This window comes from Corapipo altera, unplaced genomic scaffold, assembly GCF_003945725.1.
Source record: "Corapipo altera isolate COAL_440 unplaced genomic scaffold, ASM394572v1 79, whole genome shotgun sequence".
NCBI classification, from domain to species: Eukaryota; Metazoa; Chordata; class Aves; order Passeriformes; family Pipridae; genus Corapipo; species Corapipo altera.
This window is the reverse complement of record NW_020884927.1, coordinates 3,346,793-3,373,813: the sequence shown is the minus strand read 5'-3', so window position 1 is coordinate 3,373,813 and position 27,021 is coordinate 3,346,793. Positions and strand designations below refer to the sequence as shown.

The 27,021-nt window shown below is 51.3% G+C and overlaps 3 protein-coding genes across 7 annotated transcripts in view; 2 read left to right on the top strand and 1 right to left on the bottom strand.

The window, feature by feature from the left end:
* Window positions 1-21: 21 nt before the first annotated feature.
* On the top strand, window positions 22-7,751 carry FAM78B (family with sequence similarity 78 member B). 5 transcript variants are annotated; one of them, XR_003530153.1, is made up of 3 exons: window positions 22-284; window positions 1,840-2,815; window positions 7,608-7,751. XR_003530153.1 is itself a non-coding variant. In XM_027658335.1 (2 exons), exons 1-2 carry the CDS (start codon window positions 22-24, stop codon window positions 2,360-2,362), a joined length of 786 nt encoding a protein of 261 aa, XP_027514136.1. In that variant the 3' UTR covers window positions 2,363-6,371. The 5 variants fall into 5 exon arrangements, 1 of the variants encoding a protein (XP_027514136.1); XR_003530152.1 differs by lacking the exon at window positions 7,608-7,751 and adding an exon at window positions 6,095-6,371; XR_003530150.1 differs by lacking the exon at window positions 7,608-7,751 and adding an exon at window positions 5,994-6,371.
* PRDX6 (peroxiredoxin 6) lies at window positions 7,748-16,253 on the bottom strand. The gene is made up of 5 exons (XM_027658336.1): window positions 16,070-16,253; window positions 13,572-13,728; window positions 9,683-9,829; window positions 8,979-9,125; window positions 7,748-8,433 (listed from the first exon to the last, which is right to left on the bottom strand). The coding sequence occupies exons 1-5, from the start codon at window positions 16,159-16,161 to the stop codon at window positions 8,302-8,304; spliced, it is 675 nt and encodes a 224-aa protein (XP_027514137.1). The 5' UTR covers window positions 16,162-16,253; the 3' UTR covers window positions 7,748-8,301.
* A 20-nt stretch (window positions 16,254-16,273) lies between these two features.
* The window catches only part of TADA1 (transcriptional adaptor 1), a 15,182-nt gene continuing 4,434 nt past the window's right edge, over window positions 16,274-27,021 (top strand). The window contains exons 1-4 of the mRNA XM_027658334.1: window positions 16,274-16,392; window positions 17,325-17,416; window positions 18,518-18,583; window positions 25,292-25,389. Of these exons, the coding sequence (XP_027514135.1) occupies window positions 16,319-16,392; window positions 17,325-17,416; window positions 18,518-18,583; window positions 25,292-25,389 (330 nt within the window). The 5' untranslated portion in view covers window positions 16,274-16,318. The remainder of the gene's footprint in view (window positions 16,393-17,324; window positions 17,417-18,517; window positions 18,584-25,291; window positions 25,390-27,021) is intronic.

The window sequence follows — 27,021 nt, the reverse complement described above, 5'->3', positions numbered from 1 at the left end:
GACGGCGGCCCCGCGGCGGCCATGGGGTGCCTGCAGAGTGTGGCCTGCAAGGCGCGGGTGCGCCGGGAGCAAATCGTGGTGTCGGACGTGTCGGCCACCATCGAGCCGGCGGCCACGGCCATCGAGGAGAGCTCGCCGGTGGTGCTGCGGTACCGCACGCCCTACTTCCGCGCCTCCGCACGCGTGCTCATGCCGCCCATCGCCCGGCGCCACACCTGGGTGGTGGGCTGGATCCAGGCCTGCAACCACATGGAGTTCTACAACACCTACAGCGACCTCGGCGTGTGAGCACGGGGGGCGCGGGGGGACGGGCACAACAGCGGAGTGGGGGCACCGGGCTGGGCATGGCGTGGGCACCCCGGCACACAGGGCACCCCGGCACACAGGGCACCGTGTGCTGCCCCCTCAGCACCGCGTGTTGCCCCCCTGGGACCACGTGCTGCCCCACTGACACCATGTGCTACCCCCCAGGCACCGGCTGCTGCCACCCCAGGGTGCGTGTGTTGCCCCCGTGGCACCGTGTGCTGCCCCCCAGGCACTGGGAGCTGCCCCCCTACCCCGCCTCTGCATCCACAGCCACACACGGGCGCCACCTTCTCGCCGGCGCCCGCTCGGAGCACAGTCCCTGACTCCGCAATTCCTGCTCCTCGTGTGCCACAGCGTCTCCTGCACCATCCCGGTAGCCTGGGGCTTGCCCGCTCGGGGGCTTTGTGGCCGCTGTCTCCCCTCGAATACCGTTTCCCCTCTGAGGCCATGTCGTGAGTGCGGGCAGTGCTGGCGGAGTTGCCCCCTTGGCTTGTGTTAGAAGCGGGAAGTGTTGCAGTGCTTGGCTGAAGTGGCTGCTGGAAAACAGCTTTTCTCAAGGCTGGGTGTGTGGTGACCTGAGGGGACACCGAGGGACAAAGCTGTTGCCCCTGTCACTGTGTCCTCTGCCTTTGGAGAGGGGTGATAAAAGAGGGGCTGGAGATGACTGGAGGGGTATGTTTGGCTTGATGGAGCATTCCCACTGCTGGTGCCAGGGGTTGGCAGCACAGGGCAGTGTGTGCAGCAGGTCCTCGTGCTGCCTGCCTGCATTCTTGCATCATGGCAGATCCACATGCCTGTGGCACTGGAGTGCTTGGGGACATCCAGCGAGTGGAGGCCATCATCTAGGGGTATGCCAGAGGTGTGGCCTCAGTGCCAGGCAGCTTTAAAAACTAGATGTGTTTGAAGCCAGAGCTTGGACTTGGTAGGAGGTTTCACCAGAACTCAGGGCCTGTAATTACCATGTGGGGATTGTCTCCCTTGCTGTAGCCACAGGTGTTAGTAATGAGACTGTCAGCAAAGATTTGGTCTGGAATTCCCCCCTCCAACCATATTGCAGAGATTTCATGGCACCAGTGGCAGGCATAATTGTGGAATTTAATTGTTGTCTGTGTCTCTGTGCAGGTGCCTGTATTTACAGGTGTAAAAATTACAGACTTATCGTGGGGCCGGGGTGGCAGCTGATGGGCTGGACCAGTGCAGTGGTGCTGCAGCTGGTGAATGAGGAAGGCTGTTCTCCAGCACAGGAGTTGATTAAGGAGAGAGTGACCCCAGAGAGACTTGGCAATGGGTTTTGGCCCAGTCAGTTTTATTGCAGGTTAATTAAAATATCATTGTGTTGGCAGAGCAAAGGCTTCAGCTGGACGTGTGAGTCTCAGCAAAGGAACTAATGTTGAATTTGTTCTTCAGATTGGTTCTGAGAGCTTGCTGCAGTCAGGGAAGAGGGTCCCCATGCTGCTGGCCTTCCCATCCCTCACCAAGTACCGTTGGTGTCATTTCCCTGCTAACCTGGCCTTTCTCTTCCCATTCACTTAGGTCAAGCTGGGAGCTGCCCGACCTGCGAGAAGGAAGAGTAAAAGCCATCAGCGATTCGGACGGTGTGAGTTACCCCTGGTATGGAAACACCACAGAAACCGTGACCCTGGTCGGGCCCACGAACAAGATCTCCAGGTTCTCGGTGAGCATGAATGACAATTTCTACCCCAGTGTGACATGGGCTGTCCCCGTGAGCAACAGTAACGTGCCGCTGCTGACCAGGATTAAGAGGGACCAGAGCTTTACCACGTGGCTGGTGGCCATGAACACCACCACCAAGGAAAAGATCATCTTGCAGACTATAAAGTGGAGGATGCGAGTGGACATTGAGGTTGATCCCATGCAGCTGCTGGGGCAGCGGGCACGGCTGGTGGGAAGGACTCAGCAGGAGCAGCCCCGGATCCTCAGCAGAATGGAGCCCATCCCACCAAACGCACTAGTGAAGCCCAACGCCAACGACGCCCAAGTCCTCATGTGGAGACCCAAGCGAGGGCAGCCTATAGTCGTGATACCTCCCAAGTAGAGCAGTGCCAGGCACGCACGTGAGGACCTGGGTGCTCTCAGCCTGCTGCAAACGAACAGGGTTTCTGAGCCAAAGCAGACCTCTTGGGTTCTCCTGCCTTTGTCGTTGTGGTTGGAAACATGGCTCCTCCTGAGTCAGAAATAGAGCCTGGCTGGCACGAGGGCACAGAAGAGGGCGTGCCCAGCTGGAGGATTTCCCAGGAAGTGGAATCGAGTGCTTGCAGGGGCTTGTGGCTGGCACAGAGGCTGTCTGACCTAAACGACTCGTCTTTCCTTGTAGGGCAGTGCAAGAAGCCATGGGTGTGATTGAACCGTGCCCGTGGTGAATGCTGCTTTCCACCCAGCTGGAGGTAGAAATGAAGACCATGCCTGCTGGATGCGAAGGGCTCCTGCAGTGCCCCTTTCTGCTGGGGCACCAGTCCCCATGGTGTCCATACCTATGCATTTCAGATTGGTAATTAACCCCTTGCCCTGCCTGCTGATGCTGGGTGGGAGGGCCCGGGAGTGGGGTGGGAACAGACAGTGCCAGGGCGCTGAGCCAGAGCCTGGCACTGGCTGATGCCCCCAGCTGGGAGGGGTTTTCTGCAGCCGAGGGGAAGTGAGACATGTTTTGCATGCATCTGGGTGTGTTTGGAGTAGTTGTGAGTGTAGGAGATGCCATAGCTCTTTTCCGTCTTGGAGTGAGATCTAAGGGCAGGTTAGATGTCCTTTTGTTTTAAGGTGCACTAAGTCTTTGCAGTTCCTCAACCTCCCCTCCCCAGTTCCACCGACCCGTCTCTTACGGAGCCAAAACCGATTCTCAGCAGAGTGAGAAATGGGGAGTGGTGCCTGTTCACCCGGCCCAGGTGCTCACTGACTGTGTGTGTGTGGGGTACCCAAACCAGCTTGGAGGTACCCTGGGACCCACTTGCTTCATTGCAGACCGAAGTCCCTTGCTAGAAGTTGGGTGCTTGCTCATTTTCCACGCGAATGCTGGCTCACATGGAGAGCCTCCTCTTCCTCAGCCACCCGTGGGGCAGGCTGGCTACTGCAGGGACACCAGTGGAGGGGATGGCACGCCTTGTGGTAACTCCCCAGGCTCTCCTTTCCATGGGTGGAGGCTGTGCAGGGCAGGCCTAGTTTTGCCTGGGAAGGAGGAGGTGCATGTGCTGCCTGAGGGCTGCCTCCTGGTGCTGCAGGTGCTTTGGGGCAACAAGGGATGTTTATTTGCCTTTCTCCTCACCCCTCACTGCCTGGATGGCTGGCATTGGCTGGTCCATGGGGCAGCACGGTGCTGTGGGATGCAACTGGCCATTCCCAGGATCTCAGCCTGGAGTTGCAGCAGAGGCATAAGCCAGGGCTGTGCTGCTGCTGCTCCTGGTGTCCCATAACTCCTGGGCAGGCAGTTACAGCTTTTGCTGCTTTCTCTGCTCTCTCCGTCCTGGCACGAGCCCTGCGGCTCCTCCAGCTCACACCCCTACCTTCATGTTACAGGAGATTTGTGCTGCCCTGGGGATGCAGGTCATTCCTGTTGGGAGGGTCTTATCTGCTGTCCCGCTGCCAGGAGAGCCTGGGGAGGATTGCTGTGTGACACTTCCATGCAAAGCCTTTCCTGAGGTGTTGGCAGTGCTGCCCCCAGCCTGGGTACTGGGATGCCCAGCCCAGCACTGCTCATCTCCCTGTGGTGTGCCTGCACATCCCCATGGCATCATTCCCTCAAAGCTTCAGCTGCATCTCGTGCTTTTCCAGGGCGGGATGTGCACCCCCAGGCCCCGCCAGCAAAGGGGCTCCCCAGGCATCTTAGACCAAAAATCCCTGTGAAATCCCCGCGTTATTTATTATCCTCAGTAGTATTTGCTGCTGGTTCAATTCTTTATTTATTGTTTCCTTTGGGAGTGCTGCATTCTGACGCCTTGACGCACACTTCCCTGTGCCAGGCCTGCAGTCCTGCTGCTCCCGCCCGGCCTTGCGGCGGATTGGGAACCTGCTGCTTTCGGTGCCTATGTTGGGGTTTTGTGGGGGGCTACAAGCCTTGCTTGTGGGAAAGCTTTGGAGGGAGAGGGGGCTCTGAACTTTGGCTTGCTGTGTTTTCTGGCACAGAACTTCCACAGGGAGCTTGCTGGCATGGGAAGATGTCCTGCTCCTGTGAGACTCTGCCTGTGGTTTTGTCCTGGTGTGGGACTGATGGCAGCTTTTGCCGTCACTGATGTTTTGTTTCTCAAAAAGTGTGTGTGTGGAGAGGGGTTAGAAACTTGAAATACAATTTTCCTTAAGGATTTGAAGAGGAGGGGTAAGTACCGTTTGGTTTGAAGTAAGGCAGGTGTATGCTTTTGACCCGGGGGACAGAAACGCCCCCGGCAACATCAGAGCTAAAAAGCCAGAGGAAGGAGTTCCCCAATAAACAGGTAACCCCAAGAGGGGCTTCCTGCTGGGAGAGGATGCTGCATCCAGAGAGGCTGTGCGAGCCAGCTCCCCAAAACTCGCCGGGAAGGGCCAGGGCTGCATGCTGGCTGTCAGCTCGTGGAGCTGCTGTGGCACTGCCGTGGTTCCAGTTGTCTGGGAGAGTGGGGATGCAGATGCAGAGATGCTGTGGAATTCATTTCCATCTTTTGGGATGTACTAGCCGGCCCGAGCCGTGGCACATCGTCTGCTGTGACACTGAGACAGCAGTGGCTGAATTTCTGTTCTATGAATGTCTACAACGTCCCCAGGGAGGTGCTTGGTGCCAGTGTCAGACTCAGTGCCTCGCTGTAGCCATGTGCCTGAGCTCCCAGGGCTGCCCCAGCCTGCAGGCAGGTGCTGGCTGAGCCCTGGGGCCATGCCTGTGTTCACCTTTCCAGGCTTCTGCCAGGTTTCTGTGCCCGCTCCTTCTCTGATGGCTGGATTTGATGCACTTAACTCAGTTTGATGCGTGGGTTGTCTTCGTGGGCATTTCTTCATTAAAAAAAGAAGGGGGAAAAAAAGTTTGCAAAAATTGTTTGCAAAAAAATTTGGCAAACAACGTTTGCAGAAATGTGCAGGCATTTTGCATGTTGGCAAAAGGTGTGTGCTCACACTTGGGGGAAGGTGCTGGGTGAGCACTGAGTGGTGGAGCCCGGGTGTGGGACTCAGAGGGAAGGGAGGGAGGTGGTGAGTGAGAGCTCCCATGTGTGAGTCTGGGTTTGGCTCACATCCCTGTGGCTGGATGAGCACTCGGACCCCTGGGCTCGTGTTTTACCACCCCATGGGATGCCTTCCCTGTGCCTCCCTCCGGCACCAGCACCCCATTATCTCAGGGAGGGGCAGGTCATGGAAATGCCCACCCTCACGCTCCCCTTGCCCTGAGCCTCGGGGTGCCCCTTCCCCTCCTTCGTGTCCTCGGGTCATTTATTTATTTATTTATTTATTTATTTAAGTTATTTATTGGTATTTATTGACAACTGGAAGTTGGGGGGGTGGTGTTATTTGTGCTGCACAGTGGGGGCAGCTGGGTCTCCCCCCACCCAGCCCCCTGCATTTTGGGGTGCTGCCGCATGTTTGAGAGCACTGCTGGGGAGCGATGTTTGCGGGCCTTGCGCTCCCATCCCCTTTTGGAGCCGAGAGGGGGAGAAAGGAAGAGGAATCACATCGGTGCCTGCAGGGAGGGCACCCGGTGCTTGTCCCCCTTCCTGCAGAAGCTCGGAGCCCCCGCGCTCCCTCCCGTGCCCGTCCATATTTATTGACCCGGCCTCCTGGCGTTTCTCTGTTCGGCTCCTGCTGGATTTGCTGTTGCCAGTTCCCGGAGATGGTGAGAAGAGCCAGGACATATGAATGTCACTATGGAGAAAAGACCAAACCAGGTATTCTGCTGCCGCGTGGGGAAAATCGGAAGGAGAGGAAAGCTGGTTTTGCAGAGTGCCTTAAACACAAATGACTTTACCGAGTCTTGGACTGGTAAATGACTTTACTTGGCTTGGACTTCTGTCTCTGGATGTTATTACCAACTCGAACAAATGTTGCATTTCACTTCTCTGGGATTAAAAGAAAACCACTCGAGCTGTACTGGAACCAAACCCTGTGTTTGCTTGAGTCCATCTGGCTGGTTTGTACCTCTGAGGTCACAGCAGCACCAGGGAGCGGGCAGGAATTCCTGGGCTTTTGGTCATCAGCTTGCCTAATAAGTGGGATCAGTGGCTGCTTCCTGCTGGCTTTAAGCCCTTGGGCCGTGTGACAGGATTTGTTTCCCCTTGTCCCTGCTTGCAGGTGGCTTCTCTGGTGTCCTAGAGAAGTTGTGCTGGCCCTGCAGTGCCCCTTCTCTAGGGTTGCTCAGGGCAGGCTGTTTGCACAAAGCGTGCCATGGGGCTGTGTCCTTAAGCTTCCAGAAAATGGGGCAGTTGGTTGGAAAGCTCAGAGGGGGCAGACATCCCCTTTTTGCCTTAGGAAACCAGATCAAGGCAAGGGCTGTGTGCTGAGGGAACAGCCAGAAACCCAGGAATTTGCACGGCCCAGTCACGGGGAACTAGGGAAGCTGCCAAGTTTGATAAAGCTGAAAAACTGCACAGAGAAAGAGATGTTTCCCCTCTGAAATTGCAGATTCCCCCTCCCACTTCATGCAGAGTGGAAGAGCGAGAACAAAAGTCAGCCCAGAGACCAGCTGTTTCTATCTTCTAGAAAAAGTAATATACAGGAATAATACAGTTTCATACTGAAGGTTCATTTAAAGGCCATTTGGGGAAATACACCAATATTCACTTCATAGTTCCCGAAGGCAATTAAAAATTAATATAATTTTTTTTTAGGTAATGAAAGAGGGGTGTGGATGCTGCTGCAGGATTGGGATCCACGGGATGCTGGAGGGTATCTCATTGCATCCAGTGCGTTGCTTACCATGAGCATCAGCCCTGCTATTCCCCACATGCTGGGGGGATATGTTTGTACCCCAAGCCAGTTGATTTCCTTAGAGCTGCTCATTTTAAGTGTTGCTGGTTGTGCTGGGCACTGAGGGATGCTGGCAGCCAGCCTATGAGCTGTTCGGTGAGCAGGTTTCTTTCCTAGTGTTATATTAAAACATCGCTCATCTCTTGACAAATCCCTGAGGTGTAGGTGAGGGAGAGCAGGCAGGAGTTTGCATGGTTTGTGCTCTGGGAAGAAGAGTAGGACCCCCCCCAGTACTAACAGGAGGCCAGGCTGAGGCATGTTCCCTGAGCAGGTGTCTCCTTCCCACTGCTGAGACTCTGCCATGAAGAGGGGGAGCACACTGCCTGTGTGCCCTGGGACAACCTCTTTTCAAAATGCCTTGCTCCTTACAGAGCAAGAACAGGGGAAGTCTGTGCTTCTGCCACCCACCCAGGAGCACAGGCACCCATCCCAGCTGCACGGCCACAGGAAACAAAGTAAATTGTGCAGGATGCCGTGGGGCCCAGCAGAGACAGATGAGGGACACTGCAGGTAGTACTGAAGGTCAGTTTATTTGCTTGAGTCCCTCTTCCATAAAACCCAAAAACAATCAACCTCCAGCAAGAGATGAGAAAGCAGTAAGAAGTGAGAGATTTGGCTCTGCAGCTCCTCCCTTACTCATGGGACTAAAGGTGTTAACGTGTTAGTGACAGCTGCCTTGAAAGGCACACAGCAGTTTGGAGGCCCCAGAGCTCCCTGTCCCAGCAGGACACCCCTCTGGGCCCTGGCTGCTGACACCACACTTCTCATCATGCCTCTGGAAAAAGCTTGGCTGGTAACCAAACAGGAGAGACTCCACAGCACGAGCCCTGTACCCCTCACTGGTCTGCTCACCTTCCTTGTGGGGCTGATTCAAGGCAAGAAAACACCCAGAGGTTTAGTTTTGAGGGGAAGTGGGGGATGAAAGGGACGGGGAGGATTTTGTACTGTGGTGCACCATCAGTGTGATGGTACAAGAATGATTGATCGTGTGGTGTCAGAGGGGCAGGAGCTGGGCACGGGGAAGGCTCCAGGGGCGTGCAGTCTGGCGGGATGGACAGACAGACCTCACTCTGGTTGTGGGGTGTAACGCAGGTACTTCTTGCCTGACGGGAGGTCCTTCGTGAAGACTCCTTTGGGAAAGAGCTTCTTGGCTTCCTCATCAGGTAAGGTGGGCACGACCATGACACTGTCACCGGGCTGGGGAGCAAATGGGAACTGTGAGAGCAGCAGAGGAGCCGGCAGGCTCGGGTGCAGGTGGCACTGCCTCCCTGGGAGCACTCAGCCCCAGGCATGTCCCGTGCAGCTCCGCCTGGAGCCGGCAGTGAGGGCTGAGTGGGAGCTACACCAGGAGACAAGGGTTGATGTCCAAAGGGAGAGCTGTGCCATCTGCTAGCCCTGCCAACAGGATCCCACAGCCCAGCTCTTCCCCAAAGCACTCCCATGGGAACAGGGAGTAACAAGAGGGGAGTTCGGGCATCTCTGTGATGCAGGTGGGAGCACAGCTTGCCTAAGTCTGCTCATCCATTCCTATTGCTTAGCCTGGCTCCCCCTTGGTGTTCTAAGCCCCCTGTAAAGGTGTGCTTCCCTGGGAGGTGGGCTGGTGGGTGAGCTGGTACAAACCACTGGGAGCTTAGGCTGCAAGAGATGGGAGTTTTCAGAGGCAAGGCTGCTTCCACCTGCTGCTTTTCCCACCCCATGGGTCTCCCACATTTCCTGGATGTGAGCTTTGCTCCCCTCCTCACCTTCCAGTCCACAGGGGTAGCAACCTTCTTATAGGCCGTCAGCTGCAGGGAGTCCACCACTCTCAGGATCTCATCAAAGTTTCTCCCAGTGGTGGCTGGGTACAGGATAGAGAGTTTCAGCTTCTTATCCGGACCAAAAATGAACACCTGAGCACAGGGAGACAAAGTCAGGGGCTGGGCAGATGTTTGTCCAACTGCTCTGCTGGATCTGCTCAGCCCTGCTGTCCCTTCCTTTCCTGGGAGGTGGCCTGCCTGATCACAGGTGTTGGGACAAGGGAGATGCCATGGTGGGGATCTCCTAGAGAACAAGTGATGCCCAGGGAACACATTTTTGCTCTGGGAAGTCCTGTTTCCAATGCCAGCTTGTTTTGCTACCTGAAATGTTTCCTCCTCTTGACCTGTGCCCTTCTAATGCAAGCGCAGGAGGGGAGAGGGAAAGTCCAGCAGATCAAACACTGACGAAATTCAGGTCAGGACAGGCACAACCAGGACGAGCGGGTGGCAACAGCAAAGTGGAGCTGCTGCCAGCAAACCAGCGCTGCACCTCCTCTTCCTCATCGTTCTATACCAACAGAGTCAACCCAGCTCCTGAAGACGGCCATGTCCACCCACGTAAGCTGCCCCCATCTTCAAGCACAGCCCCACGGACACAGGGCAGGACGGCAGGCAGAGAAGGCAGAGGTGCTGCGGGGCCGGGCACTCACCACACGGGCAGTCAGGGGCACGCCGTCCTTGTCCCGCTCGTCCGGGTCCAGCATGCCCAGCTGGACAGCCAGCTCCCGGTCCTTGTCAGCGATGATGGGGAAGGGCAGTTTCTCCGCGGGTTGTTCCCCGTTGTAGGCGTTGATGTCCTGCAGAGACAAAACCATCAGCACACTCATGCTCCTGGCTGCGGGCACCAGACAGAAACATGTTCAGCAGCTGCTCTGCAGGAGCCTGTGGTTTGACTGGCCCCAAAGTCTCAGGCTGGGACAGCACAGCCAGGGACTCGTGGCCTTCCATGGAGTTTTTCCATTTCCAGAAACCAGGTAACAAACCAGAAACTCTCGTGTCAGGCCAGACAGTGCCTTGCTCTTAGAGGTTAGTTCTTAGGCTGTCTGTGCTCACACCCCGTTGGCTCAGCTGCCCATGGACCAGCTGCTTTTCCCAGGTTGTGGGTATGGAGCAATAGGGAAGTCCTGACAGTGTAAGTGACTCAGGGAGATTTAACAACCTTTCCCTGAGGTGTCCCTCTTCCAACTCTCTCCCAGTACATGATCTAGCACTACTGACAGACGTGTTGGTGCCACACCTGAACTGAACCGTGCATTTAAGGAACGGTTTCTCTAGAAGCAGAGCAAACCAGCAACTCTACAGCTAACAAAGGTCAAGTGTCCAACACTTTGTAGGTCTTGTGGAAGGGACCAGCTCCATTCTTACTCCCAGCTTACTTAACTAAAGGCTCTTGAAAGCAAGAGTGGATGTCTGAGCACAGGTGCTTGGACACTGCACGCTCCTTTCTGAACCACATCTGGGACAGAAGCGAAAACCATTCCCTTCAACAGCCCTGCAGGTTCTTCCATGTGACTGTGGTTTATGAGGTGCTAGCCTAAACTTGACCTCCTTCACAGGGAAACTGATTTTGAGCATCTCCAAATCTGGTCTGGACTTGGCCAAAGCATTCAAACTGGAGTTTGCAGTAGCAACTTCACAGGTCATACTGAGCCTCAGCAGTGCTGGGAGGAGCCTGCTCAAGGCAGCACAAGCAGAGCAGCTGCCAGCACCAAAGCAAGTTTAATTCAAGGTTTCTGCCCCAGAACAGAGCAGCCTGTTCCTTCCATCCTCTTCATACTACATGGGGACAGAACTATCTGCAACACCCACATGAGAGGCTGTGACCCTGACCTGGCTGCTCAGGATGCTGCAAGCACATCAAGTGGTGCACACGTGGCAAGATGTTTCCTTTCCAACTTTTCTCTTTGCTCATTTCCCCCCCAGGCCTTTCTGAGTCAGCACTGCACTGCAAAAAGGAGCCGTTTATCTCAGCTGGGCTGTGGTCAGGCCTGCCTTGGAAGGAAGGAAGGAATCTGTTCTGTTCTGCAGACCTGCCTTGTCAGAGCAGAGTGGGAAAGGAAAGCAAGGCTGGAGAGTTCAGGTGAGGCAAAAATCTGCTGAATGCCCCACAGAGTCACAGGAGGCTGAGGATGGAGGGCAGTAAATGACATGCACCCACTCCCTCCCCCTTCAGAGCAGGGGCTGGAGGATGAAGAGAGCTTCTGAGAAGTAATATCTGAATCCTGTGGACTGTAACTCGTTCCAAAATGCACGTAATTTCATGACCTGGGGAGCTCTGCAAAACAGCTTCACGAGTCACACCTTGTTTTGCAATGGGACATCCACAACTCACTTCTCTACAAATTATTTTGTTTTCCAGAGTCCAAGCTGAAACCAGACATCACTAGAGTGGTTCCACCCTTCCAGGCCCCAACTGCCCACTGAAATTTGGCAGCAAAGCAAGCAATTGTTCTTCATTGTTTCACGCAGGATTTCAGCCACCCCTCCTGCCCACTTGCTTCCTCACTGGCTGGGCTCCAGATAAAAACAGCTTCATCCTCTCACTGCTGCTAGGAGCTTCATCCAAAGAGAAAGCATAGGTATGTAAAGGAATGTTGCACAGAGAGATCTGCCCAAAGTTTTGCTCACTCCTAGGACTTCCAAGTTTAGATCTGGTGAAGGAAATTGCAGTTTCTAGGTTTAAATCCAACATTTAATGAAGACTTCGTTGTTTTTGTTAACAGCCAGCTTCTGCCAAGGCCTGGTACCTCTGTTACGCTCTCTTTTTTTTCCCCCATGGCTGGGCAGGAGAACCTTTGGGGCGCTGTCCCTGGTCTCAGACCTGCAGCAGGCCCTAACACCTGCCTTTCTAGTTCAGCTCTTCAGTTTTCCACATTATCTGAAGTTCTACTTGCAGGCAGGTTTGTTCCTCTCTGCACCTTTCCTTGTTCCACTGCAGTCTGTGAGATGGGTGATTTTAAACACAGGCTGGATAGAAGACTCCAGTCTGCTATGGATTTATCCTCACCAATTGGACCTTTCGCTCTGGAGGACTTTCACAGGTTTCTTTTTGACAGGTGCTGAGCTGACACTTCCAAACCTCTGTCTCCAAGGTGTCTCCAAGGCTTCTCTCCCAGCTTGACAGAAAGCTCACCACAGCTTGGGTCACTGCCCTTTGCCTTTCTCTGTGGTTGTCCTGGAAGGTTTTCTTACTCTACCTCCCATCAAACATCGAGAAGCTGTTCTGCAACTTCTCCTGGTTTTACCTGAGGTTGTGCTGAATAATTCCCTGCCATCAGCAAAGTCAGCTTGTTGTTCATGCCTTTTCCAGATGACCTGAGTATGCTGAACCCCACAGAGCCCTGCAGGCCCTGGAGGGAGCTCAGCACTTCCCCCACCTTGACACAACTTACTGCTTCCTCCTGTGTCCCTGCAGGAAAGAGTCTGCCCTTCACAAAGCTGAATTAATTGGAAAGCTTCTTGGACTTTTTAGAAGTCAGCAATACCCTAATTCAAAGGGATTTAGCCAATCAAGAGATGAGACTCCCTTACGAAAGCACAACCCAAACTTTCTATTATATTTAATGAGATGTTACTCACTAATTTGATGGCTGGTTTCAGCCAGTTTGACCAGCACAGAAATCTCATTTACTGGTGTGGTATTTGTACACTGGTTTTCCCAGGCCCTTCTGAGGCTCGATGGGACGCTGGTCATGAACCACTCAGGTACGAAGGTCAATTTAAGCAATAAGGAAATTAGGTAATTTGTAAAGCCAGTCAGTCATGAAAGAGTGTCTGAGTGTGGAAATTTATTACCTTTTACACCTCTTATTGCATGCACGTCTCACCCCTGGAAAAAGTGTGAGAAAATTCCCAATTTTAAGAACTAAGAAAGTGGCAGGTAATTTACACAGGGATTTTTACACTCTGACCATATCTGTCTGAAGTACTCATTTTACAGCCTAAGCACCTGTGAGCCCTGGAGTCATTCTCCCTGGCAGCACACCATTGCTGAGGCTGTCTTTGAAGTTTTTCTTTAGTTCCTTTCAAGTTCCTTCAGCAAGCTGTTCCGTTCCCATCTTTTTTCATACTCCCTCGTGATGGTTTTACATTTAACAATCTCCTACTTGTGGCTTTATGTTTAACGTGTCCTGTTTGTTCTATTTTCCCTCCCTAAGTACAAATTGCATCCTTAGAAGACCGTCTCTTCACTTCTGATGCCTCTTTTCCCCTCCTGTTTTATTACAGGACTTTTTGAGGGTCTGTGGATTGGCTGCCTTCCTCTCAGGTTTTGGCATCACCTTCACATGTTTTAACCCTTTTTGGCAGTAATATTGTTTTCTTCTCGTATCAAAGTATCAGTGCATAGAGTGCCCTGAACTTCGGAGTGCTCCATGAAGAGGGAGAAGACCTTCCTGCTCTGAGTTTTAACAGCTCCACGCTTTGGGATGTGAGGTTTGTAGCTCCAAGCCTGTGCTGTGTTCTGTATGGGCATCTCCTCTGGCCTTTGGAGCAAGGCAGCAGTGCCAGCTCCCCCTGCACTCCCCCCCAGCCCTGTACCTTGCACCAGGAGAGGTGGTCTTGGACACTGTCGATGGAGAGCGCGATCATCTTCACGTTGCGCTTGCTGAACTCGGCCGCCAGCTTGGCCGCCCGGCCCAGCTCTGTGGTGCAGACAGGGGTGAAGTCCCGCGGGTGGGAAAAGAGGATGCCCCATCTGGAAGGAGAGAGCAGGAGTTGGTGTTAGGGTGAGATATCGGTTTGGTCTGTGCCACAAAGACCTGTGCAGATTGCATGGCACAGAGACCAAGGAAGGAACAGCCTGTCTCTGTGGTAAGTGGAAATCCTGTCCTGGGAACTTTGCCTTCCCTATCGCTAGAAGCCTTCATGAGATAAGCTCTGCTCATCATGCTCTGAGAAACTCACTGCACCCTGCTCCCACCTCTCCTCCCAGGATCCCACAGGAGATGCTGGAAGAGCGGATGTTTCTTGGTGTGGAGGTGGACACCACGCCACGTGAGGAAGTCTGGGGGAGCCATGTGTACCCTGCACTCCAGAGACCACATGTGTTAGGAGATGTAGATGCCAACCTGCCAGCCACGTGACTGCAGAGACAATCACTGATTCACAAGGCTGGTCACTATCCTGTATACCTCATCCAGCACTGCGAGGAGATACACTCAGGTATGTCACGCAACGCAAAAGAATGTGATAGGGCAAAACCTTATACCAGCCACTGCTGTGAGCTGCTAAATGCACTTAATGAAAATATAAGAACGAATCAACTAACAGGGGAGGCCAGAAGTCAACATCACATTCTGGCTACTGTAACAACAATAGTGCCACCTCGCTTTTGCCCAGTGCTTGTTATCAGTGGATTTTGAGTCTTTAGAGCAGGCAAATACTAGTCTTACACTTTATAGTTAGGTACACAGCACACAGAAAAAGGCAGCAGTGCAGCCCAGCAGCACGATGGGCTGTAGCAAAAAGGCTCCCAGCTGTCAGGACTTTCCAGAGGCTAATGCAAAGCCATCCCCAGCACTTCAAATTCCCTGTCAGGGACTCGTTTCACCATTTCTCAGCTCAACACTCACAGATCTCACTGCACTGTGCTTCATTCACCTGGCCCCCAGTGTTCACTGAATACAGCCACACACCACAGCAGCTGGGAATGCCCTGTCTTAGAGATTTGGGAATTGTGCTGGAAGGGTCAAGTGAGGCACCTGCAACTCTGGCAGAGCCTGGATCACCAGGAAGTTACGGGGCAGCCACCCCACCACTGATGCCACGAGTCTCCCTACACAATAAGTACACTCCTTGAATAAATAGCAGCAACCAACCAAGCACAAGTCTTATGAGGAGAGGCTGTTCAGCCTGGAGAAGAGGAGGCTCAGGGGAGACCTCATCACTCTTCAACTCCCTGAAAGGAGGTTGTAGCCAGGTGGGGGTTGGTCTCTTTTCCCAGGCAACTCTCAGCAAGACAAGAGGGCATGGTCTCAAGTCATGCCAGGGGAGGTTTTGGTTAGATATTAGAAAGAATTTCTTTACAGAGAGGGTGGTCAGACATTGGAATGGGCTGCCCAGGGAAGTAGTGGATTCTCCATCCCTGGAGATTTTTAAAAAGAGACTGGATGTGGCACTTAGTGCCATGGTCTGGTAACTGCAGCAGTAGTGGATCAAGGGTTGGACTTGATGATCTCGGAGGTCCCTTCCAACCCAGCTGATTCTATGATTCTAAGCAGAAGCTGTCCAAGAAAGGTTCCACGTGGGTAACCAGGCTGGAACAGCCAGTCTTGGAAGCCCTGCAGCTCAAAGGGTTCCTTTTTTTCCCCGTTTACCCAAGTTCACAATGCCGACAAGAAGGGGACTCAAACGTTGATTCAAGCCTGCCAAGCGTTGCCGGGAGCGAGTCTCAAACATTCTGTGCCTGTGTCAAAAATGGAACAACAGGCTTTGCGGGACACGGTGCCGGACGGCGGCACGTGGCTCTCCAGATCGGGCTCAGGCAGGACCAGAGCCCTTTACCGCTGCTGCACCACATACCCGGGATGTAAGTGACACCCGAGCTGATCTCTGGGATTGACCTCCGCTAAGCGCTGCTCTGGCAAGCCCGGCTTTACCTGCCGCGGGTTCTGCCGTTTACAGAGCGGCTCTGCCCTCTCCTCCGGGGCCGGGCTCGCCCCGCGGCCGCGCATCCCGCAGGAGGGCACGGCGGAGATGAGGACGATGGGCCCGGGGGCTCTGCCCCCCCGCAGGAGCCCATGTGCGCCTCGCCGGGACACCCACCGCGTCCGGCCCCGCCGGGACATCCACCGCGTCCGGCCCCGCCGGGACATCCACCGCGTCCCGCCCCGCCGACCTCCCCGGGCGGGGGCTGGGGCTCCACGAGAGAAAATAAACCCCACATTTTCGGAACAAGCCCATGGAACTGTGCCGCCCCGTGCCGGGCACACGCACACACAATTCCACACGCGGAATTCACCCATCTGGAAGGAACCCAAAGCTGCGCGGAGCTCCCACCCCCCCCTTCCCGCTCCCGCCGCATCCCCGGCGCTCACGAGTCTCCTAGGAAGTCGTGGAAGCGGATGCGGCCCTGCGTGGTGTCCGCCTCGAAGTTGGGCGCCTCGTCTCCCAGCAGCAGCCCCGGCATCGCTGCGGATCCCTCCGGTGTTCCCGGTGTTCCCACTGCCCTCCTTTCGCTCCCGGTGCCGCCGCCACCTCTGCGCGTGCGCGTGGGCCTCCGCCCCCTCCCGCCTCCCCGGCCCACGTGACCGGCGGGCACGTGACGGCCCCGTGTGCCGGCGGCCATGGCGACCTACGTGAGCGAGCTGGAGGCGGCCAAGAAGAGCCTGAGCGAGGCGCTGGGCGAGAACGTGAAGCAGTGAGTGGCCCTCGGGCAGTGGGGAGGTTGTGGGGGAGCTACGGCGACGGGCCCCGCCCGGCTGGGTCGGACCTGTGCGCTGCGCGGCCCACCCGGCCCCTTCCGGCCGTGCGGAACCTCAGCGCTGGCGGGGCTGGGAACAGTGCTTTTCCTCCTGTGCCTGCTCTTTCCCCTGGAGGTGTTTAAGGAAGGGCGCTTGGTGCCATGCTGTGGTCGGTGTAGTGGTTGTTCGCTCGTAGGTTGGACAGGGTGATCTTTTCCAGACCAGTTGATGCTGTGATTCCCTGCTCTTCCAGCCAGCAGTGTGCCCAGGTGGCCAAGAAGGCCAATGGCATCCTGGCCTGGATCAGGAACAGTGTGGCCAGCAGGTCCAAGGAAGTGATTCTTCCCCTGTACTCAGCGCCGGTGAGGCCACACCTGGAGTGCTGTGTCCAGTTCTGGGCCCCTCAGTTCAGGAAGAACATGGAGGTGCTGGAGCAGGTCCAGAGGAGGGCAACAAGGCTGGTGAAGGGACTCAAGCACAAGTCCTATGAGGAGAGGCTGAGGGAGCTGGGGCTGTTCAGAAGAGGAGAAGAGGAGGCTCAGGGGAGACCTCATCACTCTCTACAACTCCCTGAAAGGAGGTTGTAGCCAGGTGGGGGTTGGTCTCTTTTCCCAGGCAACTCTCAGCAAGACAAGAGGGTTCGGTCTCAAGTCGTGCCAGGGGAGGTTTAGATTAGGTATTAGAAAGAATTTCTTTACAGAGAGGGTGGTCAGACATTGGAATGGGCTGCCCAGGGAAGTAGTGGATTCTCCGTCCCTGGAGATTTTTAAAAAGAGACTGGATGTGGCATCAGTGCCATGATCTGGTAACTGCAGTGGTAGTGGATCAAGGGTTGGACTTGATGATCTCAAAGGTCCCTTCCAACCCAGCTGATTCTATAATTCCCCAGGTACTGGGCCAACCTGAAGCTCTGGTTCAAGCAGAAGATCAGCAAGGAGGAGTTTGACCTGGAAGCGCGCAGGCTCCTCACCCAGGATAACGGTGAGAAGCCCCCTGGTGTTTGTTTCCCTGCCTGGCCCGGGGGAGCTCCTTCCTGTGGCACGATGCTTCCCGAACGGGGAAAGTGCTGGGAGGGGAATAGGAATGGCCAGGGCTCCAGTAGCAGTGGCGTTAAAAAGCTGGAGGTGCCCTGGCCTGCGTGAGGAAGTGCCCTGGCACTGACAGGTAATTTGGCCTTGTGTAAATATGGTGAAAAGGTAAAAAAAAAAAAGGTGCTCCACCAACTAAAAAGTGACATATTTATGTCACTGTGGAGTCCCAATGCTTTCTGTACTTTCCCTTTGGTTGGGATTGAACAGGTGGTGTGGCTGAAGTGTGGGAGGGAATCCCAGATTCACCTGGGTGAGTTTGCAGCTGGCAGGGCCTCCCTGGCCTTTGGGGGTGGCAGATGGGAGTGCTGAAGGGTGAGATTCCTTCATCCTCACCTCAGGTCTGCAAGCATGGGGTGGGCATTGCTGAAGTCATTGTGGGGGGAGTCCTGGCTTCCACATTCATGATTCCTGCAGGGAAGGGTAAGGTGTTTGGGATGCTCAGACTCCAAAGAGGATCCTGTAACCTCTGATCCTGCCTATGAAGTTTGCCTTCACTTTTTATAGTGCACAATTACTCTGTTTCAGTAACCCTCTGCAAGGAAGTTGCCTTTTATCTAGAACGTATTTGACTTGACTTCAGCTTCCTGGGGCTGGCTTTTCCTGGTGGATTTTCTAGCAAAACCAAGAGCCCTGCAGCCAGGTGTCTGCATTGCAGGAGGGACAGCTGCTCCTCCTTTGACTGGCTGAATGCACCAGATGTTTCATGCAGTGTGCTGTAGTGCTGGGTTTGAGCGTGTGGAACACTGAGAAGCCACCCAGTTGTTGCCATGCTGTGTAGTATCAGTAGCATTTTTGTTGGTGTCCTACTAGCAGATTCTGGGTCCAGCAGAAAAAAACTCTCAAGACTCATTTTTGTGTTGAAAGTTGTGTCTTTGTAGCACTGTGGGGAGAACACAACTGTGGAGAAGCTTAGGGAGGTACTTTAGGATGGCTTTGAGGGGGTGCCTCTGGGCACTGATGTGCAGCTAATCAGCTGTCTCTCTCTACACAGTCCACTCCCACAACGATTTCCTCCTGGCTATTCTTACCCGATGCCAGATCCTGGTTTCTGCGCCAGGTAAGTGTCAAAAAGCCTCATGAAACACTCGATGTGCCCTATGTGTGTTTGGTGGAATTGTACAGAGTACCTCGATTTTCTGAGCCTTAATATTCCTGGGGTTTTTGCCACACAGGCAAAAGGGTAGCAAAATAGTGATCCAGCTGATTTCAGCAGAGGTGCTTTCATGACTAAGCTGTGTGTGCTTGGTTAGAGCTGACGCTGGATGGCCTGAGATAAGCTGGTGTGATTTCTGGATTAGGTGTCTGCTGTGAACTGAAGAGGAAAGGGAGATGCAGCATTCTCTTTGATCTGCTTTGCTTACTGCTTCCTCTCTCCTCTGAACTTTGTTCTTCTCATTGCTGGGGATATAATTTTGGAGAACTGGATATTCCTGACTGATCTTGATTCCAAGTGCTTATCTGATAGAAAAATGCTTACTGTGAGCCTTGACTGAGCTATGGCAAATTAACCCAATCTTCTGCAGATAGTTAACATTTTAACTCTGTGAGCATCTAGAGTAACATTTTAACTTTGTAAGAGTCTAGAATGGCTTTCCTCAAGGCTCCAAAGTATGTTTTGTTTGGTTTTCAAAAGAACTCTCAACCCAGAGATGTGATAACAGTTGAGCTGCAATGCAAGATATGAAACTGCTGTGTAGTAACAGAGAGAAAATTGTTACAGCTCTCATGGCCTGAGACCTTAGAGATGAGTTTTTTGAGAAGAGAGATTACTAGTTTCTATGATACCTATTGTAGCTAGAGGAAGGAAAAACTGAAAAAATTATGGATACCCACAGCTGGTCCTTAATTATACCATCTGTGCTAATTAAATGCTAACCTTCCCCACCTCCAAACTTGCTTTGTTTGTTCTTGATTGAACTTTGCAAACACCTTGTGAGTCCCAGACTTGTTCCCTTTGGGGGTCTGCACTCATGTAAATCGGAAGGCTTATGTCTAAATCTTGCTGCTCCTTGCTTTTGTCTTAGAATGCTTGCAGCTGAATTATAAAAAGAAAGCACAAGAAGAGTGATTGAAGGAGCTGAGTTTAAATGAGGAGGGGGAGGGAGAGAGTGGTTGCCTTCTCTGATGTCAGCACTGAGCTGCTGTGAGTGTTGGGGTAGAGATCATAACTCAGAGGTCTTGTTTCTGAGTGGCAGTGCTCAAGTTAGAGCCCATTGCCATGTGACTGAGATTGGGGTTGTTTTTTCCTGTGTGCATACTCTGTGCTTAACTATACTGAATGTCCTTTGTTTCTTTATCCGGTCAGTTAGTTATGGCAGCTCTTTTGCAGCTCTCTGGTCAGGATTTGTCAGCAAACTCTCCCAGGTGTCCCTTTTTTCAGGGCTGTTTAGGAATGTGTTAGAGGCAGGAGGCCCAGCACAAAGCACGGTGCTACTCCACAGGTGCCTTCCATGTGCTCATTATTTCCTACCAGACCCTTTTTAATTGCAAGTCCTTGTAAGCTCTCCTCTTGTCCCATTGCAGCTTTCTCTCTTCAGGAGCCCTTGAAGAACCCTCTTCATAGTGGTTCAACACGTCAGTGACAGCATGTAGTGGTGTGCCAGCTGGCCAGGGTCCTTCCTCAGGGCTAGTCACCTGCAGAGCTTCCAGGCAGGCTTTGGTTGGCTCTGTGTCCACAGGTTGCACAAGCCAGCTTGAAATAAGTCAGTTTAATAGTTTGTGGGTGTTCTTAAAGATGTGGTTTAGTGCTCTGGAGCTAACAATCCCTTCTAGAACCTCTGTTTTGCTCTCCTCAGATCATTGCAGAGTTTGCCAGCTGTTTGGGACCTAATCTGTACTGAGACACCTCTCTTTGGGCTACTGATTGGTAGATCTATTACAGGCAAACTTTTCTTGCCTGTCAGCTGTGTGTAGTGTAGTGGATTTTATATGCAAACCCAGGAAAGTGCAGTACAAGTAGTGTTAATGTCTAGATTTCTTCTTCCCCTAGATGTCAGTCTGACACCTGCTATTTTTGTGTTATGGTTTGTTTGGTTTTTCCTCTCTTTTTTATTTTTTTTGGTCCACATGAGAATGGAAAGCTAACAAGCTTTTGTCTCCACTGCTGTGTTTTGGATAGAAGGTGTTTATTCATGATTCATGGAAACAAGTAGCTGTAAAGAAGTGTGTTTGCACTTGGCATGCCGTCACAAGGGCTGCTGATGCATGTACTTTCCACCTTCGTGTAACAGAGACAAAGGGAAAGAACCATCCTTAAGATGTTGTTTTGTATTAAAAAACTAATTATGTGGTCAGTGTTAAAAGTATACTTGATATAGTGGCATTTGGAATAGGAAACCTTGGGGAAGGGGAGCCCTTGGTGAATGTGACCCTTTCTGAGAACACTTTGCATTTTCCCCTCTCATCTGCTTTGGCTGGTGGTCACGCAAACTTCAAATCCCAGTTCCACAGCTTGTATGGCATGGGATGTTTAGGACTTGGTGGTGGAGAGGAAGTGCATTATCTATTCTGATGTGAAGGATGACCAGTTGCTTAAATTCCTGCCGGGCTCCCAGTGAGGACACAGCAGGATCCTGAGCTATCCTAAATCTGACTCCTCTGCCCTTTTGAAAAATGGGTGGTGTTGTTCCCTCTGACAGCCATGTTTACGAAGACACCCATAAATACTGGAGTGGCACCAAGCTGTAGCATAGGTGGGAAGCTGTGAAAGTGCCTGAAGAGAGAAATTTCCCAGAAACATGCTATCCAAAATACTAGAGTGCCTTAATGGTGATGTTAATTGGCTATACCAGCCTGAGTGGAGTGGCACACTCCCCAGTATAAGAAAATTGTTTTCTTTGGTATTCTTCTCTTACCAGTATTTTCAGAAGTGCTTTTCTGACCTTTTACATCTGGGTGTCATGGTGTAACCCCAGCAGCTCAGCCCCACAGAGCCTCTTGCTCCAACCAATGGGAGGGGGAGAAAATCAGGAGGGTGAAAGTGAGAAAACTCGTGGGTTGAGGTAAAGGGAGTTTAGTAGGTAAAGCAAAAGCCATGCATGCCAGCAAAGCAAACCATGGAATTCATTCACCCCTGCCTGTGGGCAGGAAGATGTTCAGCCATTTCCAGTACAGCTGGGCTCCATCACAGATAACAGTGACTTGGGAACACAAATGCCATCACTCTGAATGTCCCCCCACTTCCTTCCACTTCCCCCAGCTTTATATGTTGAGCATGATGCCACATGGAGTGGAATATCCCTTGGATCAGTTGGGGTCAACTCTCCTGACTGTGTCCCCTCCCAGCTTTTTGTGCACTCCCAGCCCCCTCACTGGTGGGGTGGTGTGAGAGGCACAACAGACCTTGACTCTGTGCAAGTCCTGCACAGCAGTAACAAAAACACCCCTGTGTTATCAACACTGTTCTCAGCACAAATCCAAAACACAGCCCCATACAAGCTGCTATGGAAAAAAATAACTTTATTCCAGCCTGAATCTGCACTGGGACTTTTCTTCCCCCAAAAATTCCATCAAGAGGAATTCCAGTTTAAATCTTTTCTTGACATTACATGGACTTGCTCACTAAGCTTATCTTGTTTGTTGGACAGTTGCAAGCACTCAGGTTAACAAGATTTCTTGAGTTAATATGTATCTTGCTCTGAACTGTTACTTCTTTTCTTAGCTAAATGTTAATAAAATTGAGACAATTGCAAGCTCTTGAGTAAGGGTTTAATTTATTTGCTATGATCTGGAGCCAATTAAAAAGAGGTTGTTCGGTGACTTAGAACTCGTGCTGGAATAACAGGACCACTTTATTGTATCAGGCTTGCCCAAAGACTTTGCTTGAAGGGCTTCCAGCTGTGAGGTGGAATCAGGTTCCTTGTGTTTCTACTTCTCTCCAGAGAGCTAAGAAGGGAGAAAAAGGAAGAAAACGGGAGTGTGAGTTGTTGGCAGAGGAGGGTCAGCAGAATATCTGACCAAATATCAGTGGAATATCTAACCAAACCCTCGTCCCTTCAAGATTAAAACAAACAAACACCCCCTCCCAACTGAAGATCAAATTAACAAGGGTGGGAAATGCAGGTTTCCTGGGCCTGGCTGCTTTTCTTTGTAGTGACTTTCTCAGTGTCTTTGTTCTTTTCTTGTGCTGGTGCAGCACATTGGGAAAATCTGATACGCTCTGGACTGGCTGTTGCCATCATGATGGTGCTGTGCAGACGAGGCAGCTCTTAGAAACACGTTCTTATCTGTGGCTGATCTTTGAAGGCAGAGCAGCAGCCATTGCTGTGGCTTGTTAAGGTCTGATTCCTTTGCTAGCAAGGTTAAATAAAAGATGCTGATATCTCTGAAGTTTCATGCCTGAGCTGGCCCAGCCTGTTATTTGTGGCCAGGAAGGCAAGTACTGGTTTTCTTAGAATGCTACAGGGAAATTTTGCTTTCTTCATCTAGTGCAAGTCAGGCTTGGTAATATGAAAACCTAGAAAAGGAGCTGAAAAAATTCTGCTCTGGGCTCATTATAGTGGGAAATAAGAGATCGTATCTCACCTTCTCATTGCTCTAAACTTAGCCTGGCTAAGTTCTTGTTAATTGTGCAGGTTGAGTATCAATTAATTGCATCTTTCAGATCTACTGTGAAAGCCTAACATTTAGTTGCCATTTAGTATAAAAGCTATTGTATTATTTTTTTAGAGAAGTAATTTAAAAGTTTGGACATGGCTGTAAACTATTAATCTGTAATACACTGCTAGATAAAATGGTATTTGCTATTTCAATCTCCATCTGTTGCACTTTCTCTGGTCACACAGCAGAGGATACTGTCCCAAGTGGTGCTGTGAAGGAGCTGTGTGAGACTTCTGACAAGGAGGAAGGGTCTGGAGTGGAGTGACATTGTGAGCTAGAGGTGTGCTTTTATTGAAAGCTCTGGAATGGGACAGGTAATTTCAGTGTCTGTCCTTAACACATCTAATCCACCCTGGCTAGAAGAGGTCTGAGCTGCTATGGAGGAGAAGAGGAGAAAGAAAGGACTCACCTGTAAAAAACAAAACATCTTCGGAGAGAAATAGCATTATTTTGTTAAATCATAAGATTTAAACCCTGAGATCTTGATGACAGGCAAGTGTGGTCCTTGAGATGATTGTCCATGGTGCTTTCACTTGTCCCCTCATTAGGGCCTCACCTGTGATGCAGTGATGAGTAGTGACACCAGCTTTATGATTTTTGGAGAGTTTTTATTTCTTATCTTTTAATTTTTTATGATAGACCAGTGGATTTTGGCAACAGTGTTTGTAGGCTAGTAATTTTCACCCATCTAATAGGATGTAGCTAAACTTCTTGGTAAACTTTTTTTTATATAGGGAGAATGTACCATCTCTGTTTATGTAGGTTGTTTCTAATTCCTTCTTAGCAGCTGACCATTCAAAAACTTTACCTGGATCCTCTAGTTTAGTCAGACCCTTAAAGTCATGTGTTAATTTTTTTTTTTCATGGTGGAGAACACTGTGCTTGTTCTCCAGCTGTGAGTGTGGGAAGTTCCCCATAGCCAAGGACTTCTAGCCAGCCTCATTCCCTATAAACACGACCGTAGTATGACTGTATTTATGAATTCCTGATTACAGCAAAATAAACACGGTTAGTTCCCGATTACAGCAATTTAAACGTGGTTGGAAGAGCTGAGGGTAATCGCACAGACTGGTGTGAAGCTGGTGTGAGCTGTGGTAGTGGCAGAGAACCAGAACTGTCAGCTCAGCCTGGCAGCAGAGCTCTGTCCTCCCCTTCGGAGGCGACTGAAGCACTGAAGAGCAGAGTTGTCCAAGCCACCTGGAGGTAAACAGGGACTCAGCACAGGGCATGCTCTGCTCCGGAGGAAAAGGGTGCTCCCTCGTGGTGCAAAACCATGGGAGGAGGATACTGGAGAGACAAAGCAGACACTTCCTCTGTAGCCACGAGAGGGCTCTCCAGTCTCTGAGTTGAACTTGTTCAGTGTCAGCAAGTGCACACACATCCAGTGCAACGCTCTCTTTAAACACCGGTGTTCCTGAAGGAACTAATTGTTCACAGATGCTGTCAGCAGGAATTTTGCTTTGCTGTCCTTGCTGAGAGCTGTGTGATTGTCAGGGTGTGGTTTGGCCTACTGTAGGCGTAGCTGTAGCTGTCAGACAGCATATGGTGTGGGCTTTCGAGCAGTCCAAATGTATTTAGTTATTGGTACTAAACAGTAATCTCTTTTTCAGCTCTTTGCCAGTTTTGTTCAGTCACAAGCTCCTGGGCTCACTGGCCTGTGCAGTTCTTCCCCTTGGTGTAACAGAACAAGCAGCTGTTATGTTTAATAAGGGTTGATGACAAAGCTTGCTGAAGCAGATGGAGAACTGGGGAGCTGGACAGCTCAATCCAGATGTTTAGCATCTGACATGATTCAGGAACTCCTCCCGGCAAGCTCTTAATTATCTTCCTGACTGAACAAATGGCTTATCCCTTCCTTTTGGCTTTCTTTGGAGGCTATGCTTATCTCTCTCCTTCCAACATGTGTTTTATGTGGTGTGTGGACAGAAATTTCTACTTAAGTGATGGGTCATGAGTGGGTAAAAGCTAGCAGAGGGCTGACAACAGCAGGGAAGGGCTGCGAAAAGTGTTCTCCCCCCAGAAGACCTTCCTCTGAGCCGTGGCTGTTGATTTTGATTTGAGGCTTAGCTAGGGGCCAAATGTTAAGGTTTTTCCTGTGTGGACAGTTTTGTCCTGGTCCTAAATCAGCAACATCAATAGAGTGGGTTTTTTTCTTTTCAATTTGTAGAAGGTGCTGGATCCCTGCCATGGCCAGGTGGCTCTGCAACTAAACCTGGAAAACCAAAGGGAAAGAAAAAGATTTCTTCAGTTCGCCAGAAGTTTGATGTAAGTGCCTGTGGTTCTCTTTACACATCTGCTGAATTCTTAAAGCAAGTGATTTCCTATTTATTCAGGCAGTCAGGCAGAATTCTGTGATTAGCTCTGCTGTCCGAAATGTTAGAAGTAAGATAGTTGTTGGGTGGAATGTTTGTAGAAGGTCGAGCTGTTTCAGGGTGGAAAATGCCTTGCAAAGATGGTGTCTTGTGGCACCGAAATGCTCAAGATGCAGTTGACTTTGCAGCGAAGGCTCTGTATGTCCATCCAGTACTGACACACGCCTGTTCTGCAGTTTCTGTGCTGCCAGACCAGAGTGGAGGGCACCTGGTGTGACAGATTTGGGATGGGGCACTGTCTTCAACAGGCAGGGTTTGATAGGGGGGTTCACACTGAATGAAAAGTGTGTTGAGAGTGTCTGTCTCTTATTGAGCCAGATTTATTGGGTAACTGAGCACATCTGATCTGGTTCAGTTCTCTGGCAAGCAGAAAACTTAACAAAGTAGAAAAGACCCCAACCCCCAAGTTTTTCTTGCAGGTTCATTCAGCTGGATTGTGGTTGGATATATGCCAATGCTATTGCAAAGAAAGAAGGGGCTGGGAATAGGGGAGAAAAGTGAGCATATGAAACCTCCTGTTCCTATGCTGAGAGAGGTGAGCTTGGTTCAGCCAAGTGGATACTGCCCTTCCAGGGACTATAATTAGGCACTGTGTATGTGTGCTTCAGAGACTAGTGTTCCAGAGGGATGTGAGTCCAGCTGAAGGCTCATCGTATTTAGAAACTGTGGAAATACTTTGCAGTGCTCACAGCTGTGACCTGAATTCTGATGGCAGGCTGTTACCTTTCTGTCTTAAAACTTCACTGTAACTTTTCAGTAGCAAGCAAATGAGAGTTTGAGAAGGAAGTTGTGATGTAGTGGAATGTATTTACTCAATACCCCTATGATACAGCAGATTTCTAGTGTGTGTTTATACACGTGTTCAGGAATGCTTGGCACTAAGTACTGTGTTTAGTGTATGTTATGATGAACAGGCTTGTGTGTTACTAGTGGAATTCCTAAGTAGTGTGAACTTGTAAGTGCCTTGATGTTTCCCTTACTGGTCAGAATAACAGCTGTGAATGACCACAGGTTCATTCCAGTTGCTGTCTGCTCTCCCAGACCACATTCCTCTTGAGAGTGGCTTACATTTTGAAGGCCCTTTTGGGCATGTGGCTTTCCTGTAATGAAACCATAAGTCTTCAGAATCATGGGGAGGGAAATCTGCTTTCACATCAGTAGTGGGTGGATTGGTTTTTCACTCTGAGTTAAATGCCGCACTGTCCTTTGACTAAAGCAGCCTGTGTGTCTCTCCTGAAACTAAGATGTGAGAGATCCATTTTGCTGTATATTCATTGTTCATATTTTTACAGTATGTGTTTGTCCTGGTGCCCCATAAGAGCCTTGTAGCAATCTCCATTCCAGAGCCCCTGGATCTGTGACTTGGAGAGTAGAGGGACAGGACTTGTGGGGAGTACATGATAAACCTTGTTCCCTTGTGGGTTAAGGCCAAGCACATATCTGGGCTCAAGGATCAATTATTCCCATCTGCTAAGGAGCCACCACAGGCACTCAGAGCTTGAGACACAATGCAGCAGGGGATTTG

Bases quoted from the DNA above. Each gene is read 5' to 3' on its own strand.
- FAM78B (XM_027658335.1), top strand. From the start codon at position 22: ATGGGGTGCCTGCAGAGTGTGGCCTGCAAGGCGCGGGTGCGCCGGGAG. The intron at 285-1,839 runs GTGAGCACGGGG...CCATTCACTTAG, and splicing joins ACCTACAGCGACCTCGGCGT to GTCAAGCTGGGAGCTGCCCG.
- PRDX6 (XM_027658336.1), bottom strand. From the start codon at position 16,161: ATGCCGGGGCTGCTGCTGGGAGACGAGGCGCCCAACTTCGAGGCGGAC. The intron at 9,830-13,571 runs GTACAGGGCTGG...TTGTCTCTGCAG, and splicing joins ACCACCTCTCCTGGTGCAAG to GACATCAACGCCTACAACGG. The intron at 8,434-8,978 runs GTGAGGAGGGGA...TTTGCTCCCCAG, and splicing joins CTACCCCTGTGGACTGGAAG to CCCGGTGACAGTGTCATGGT.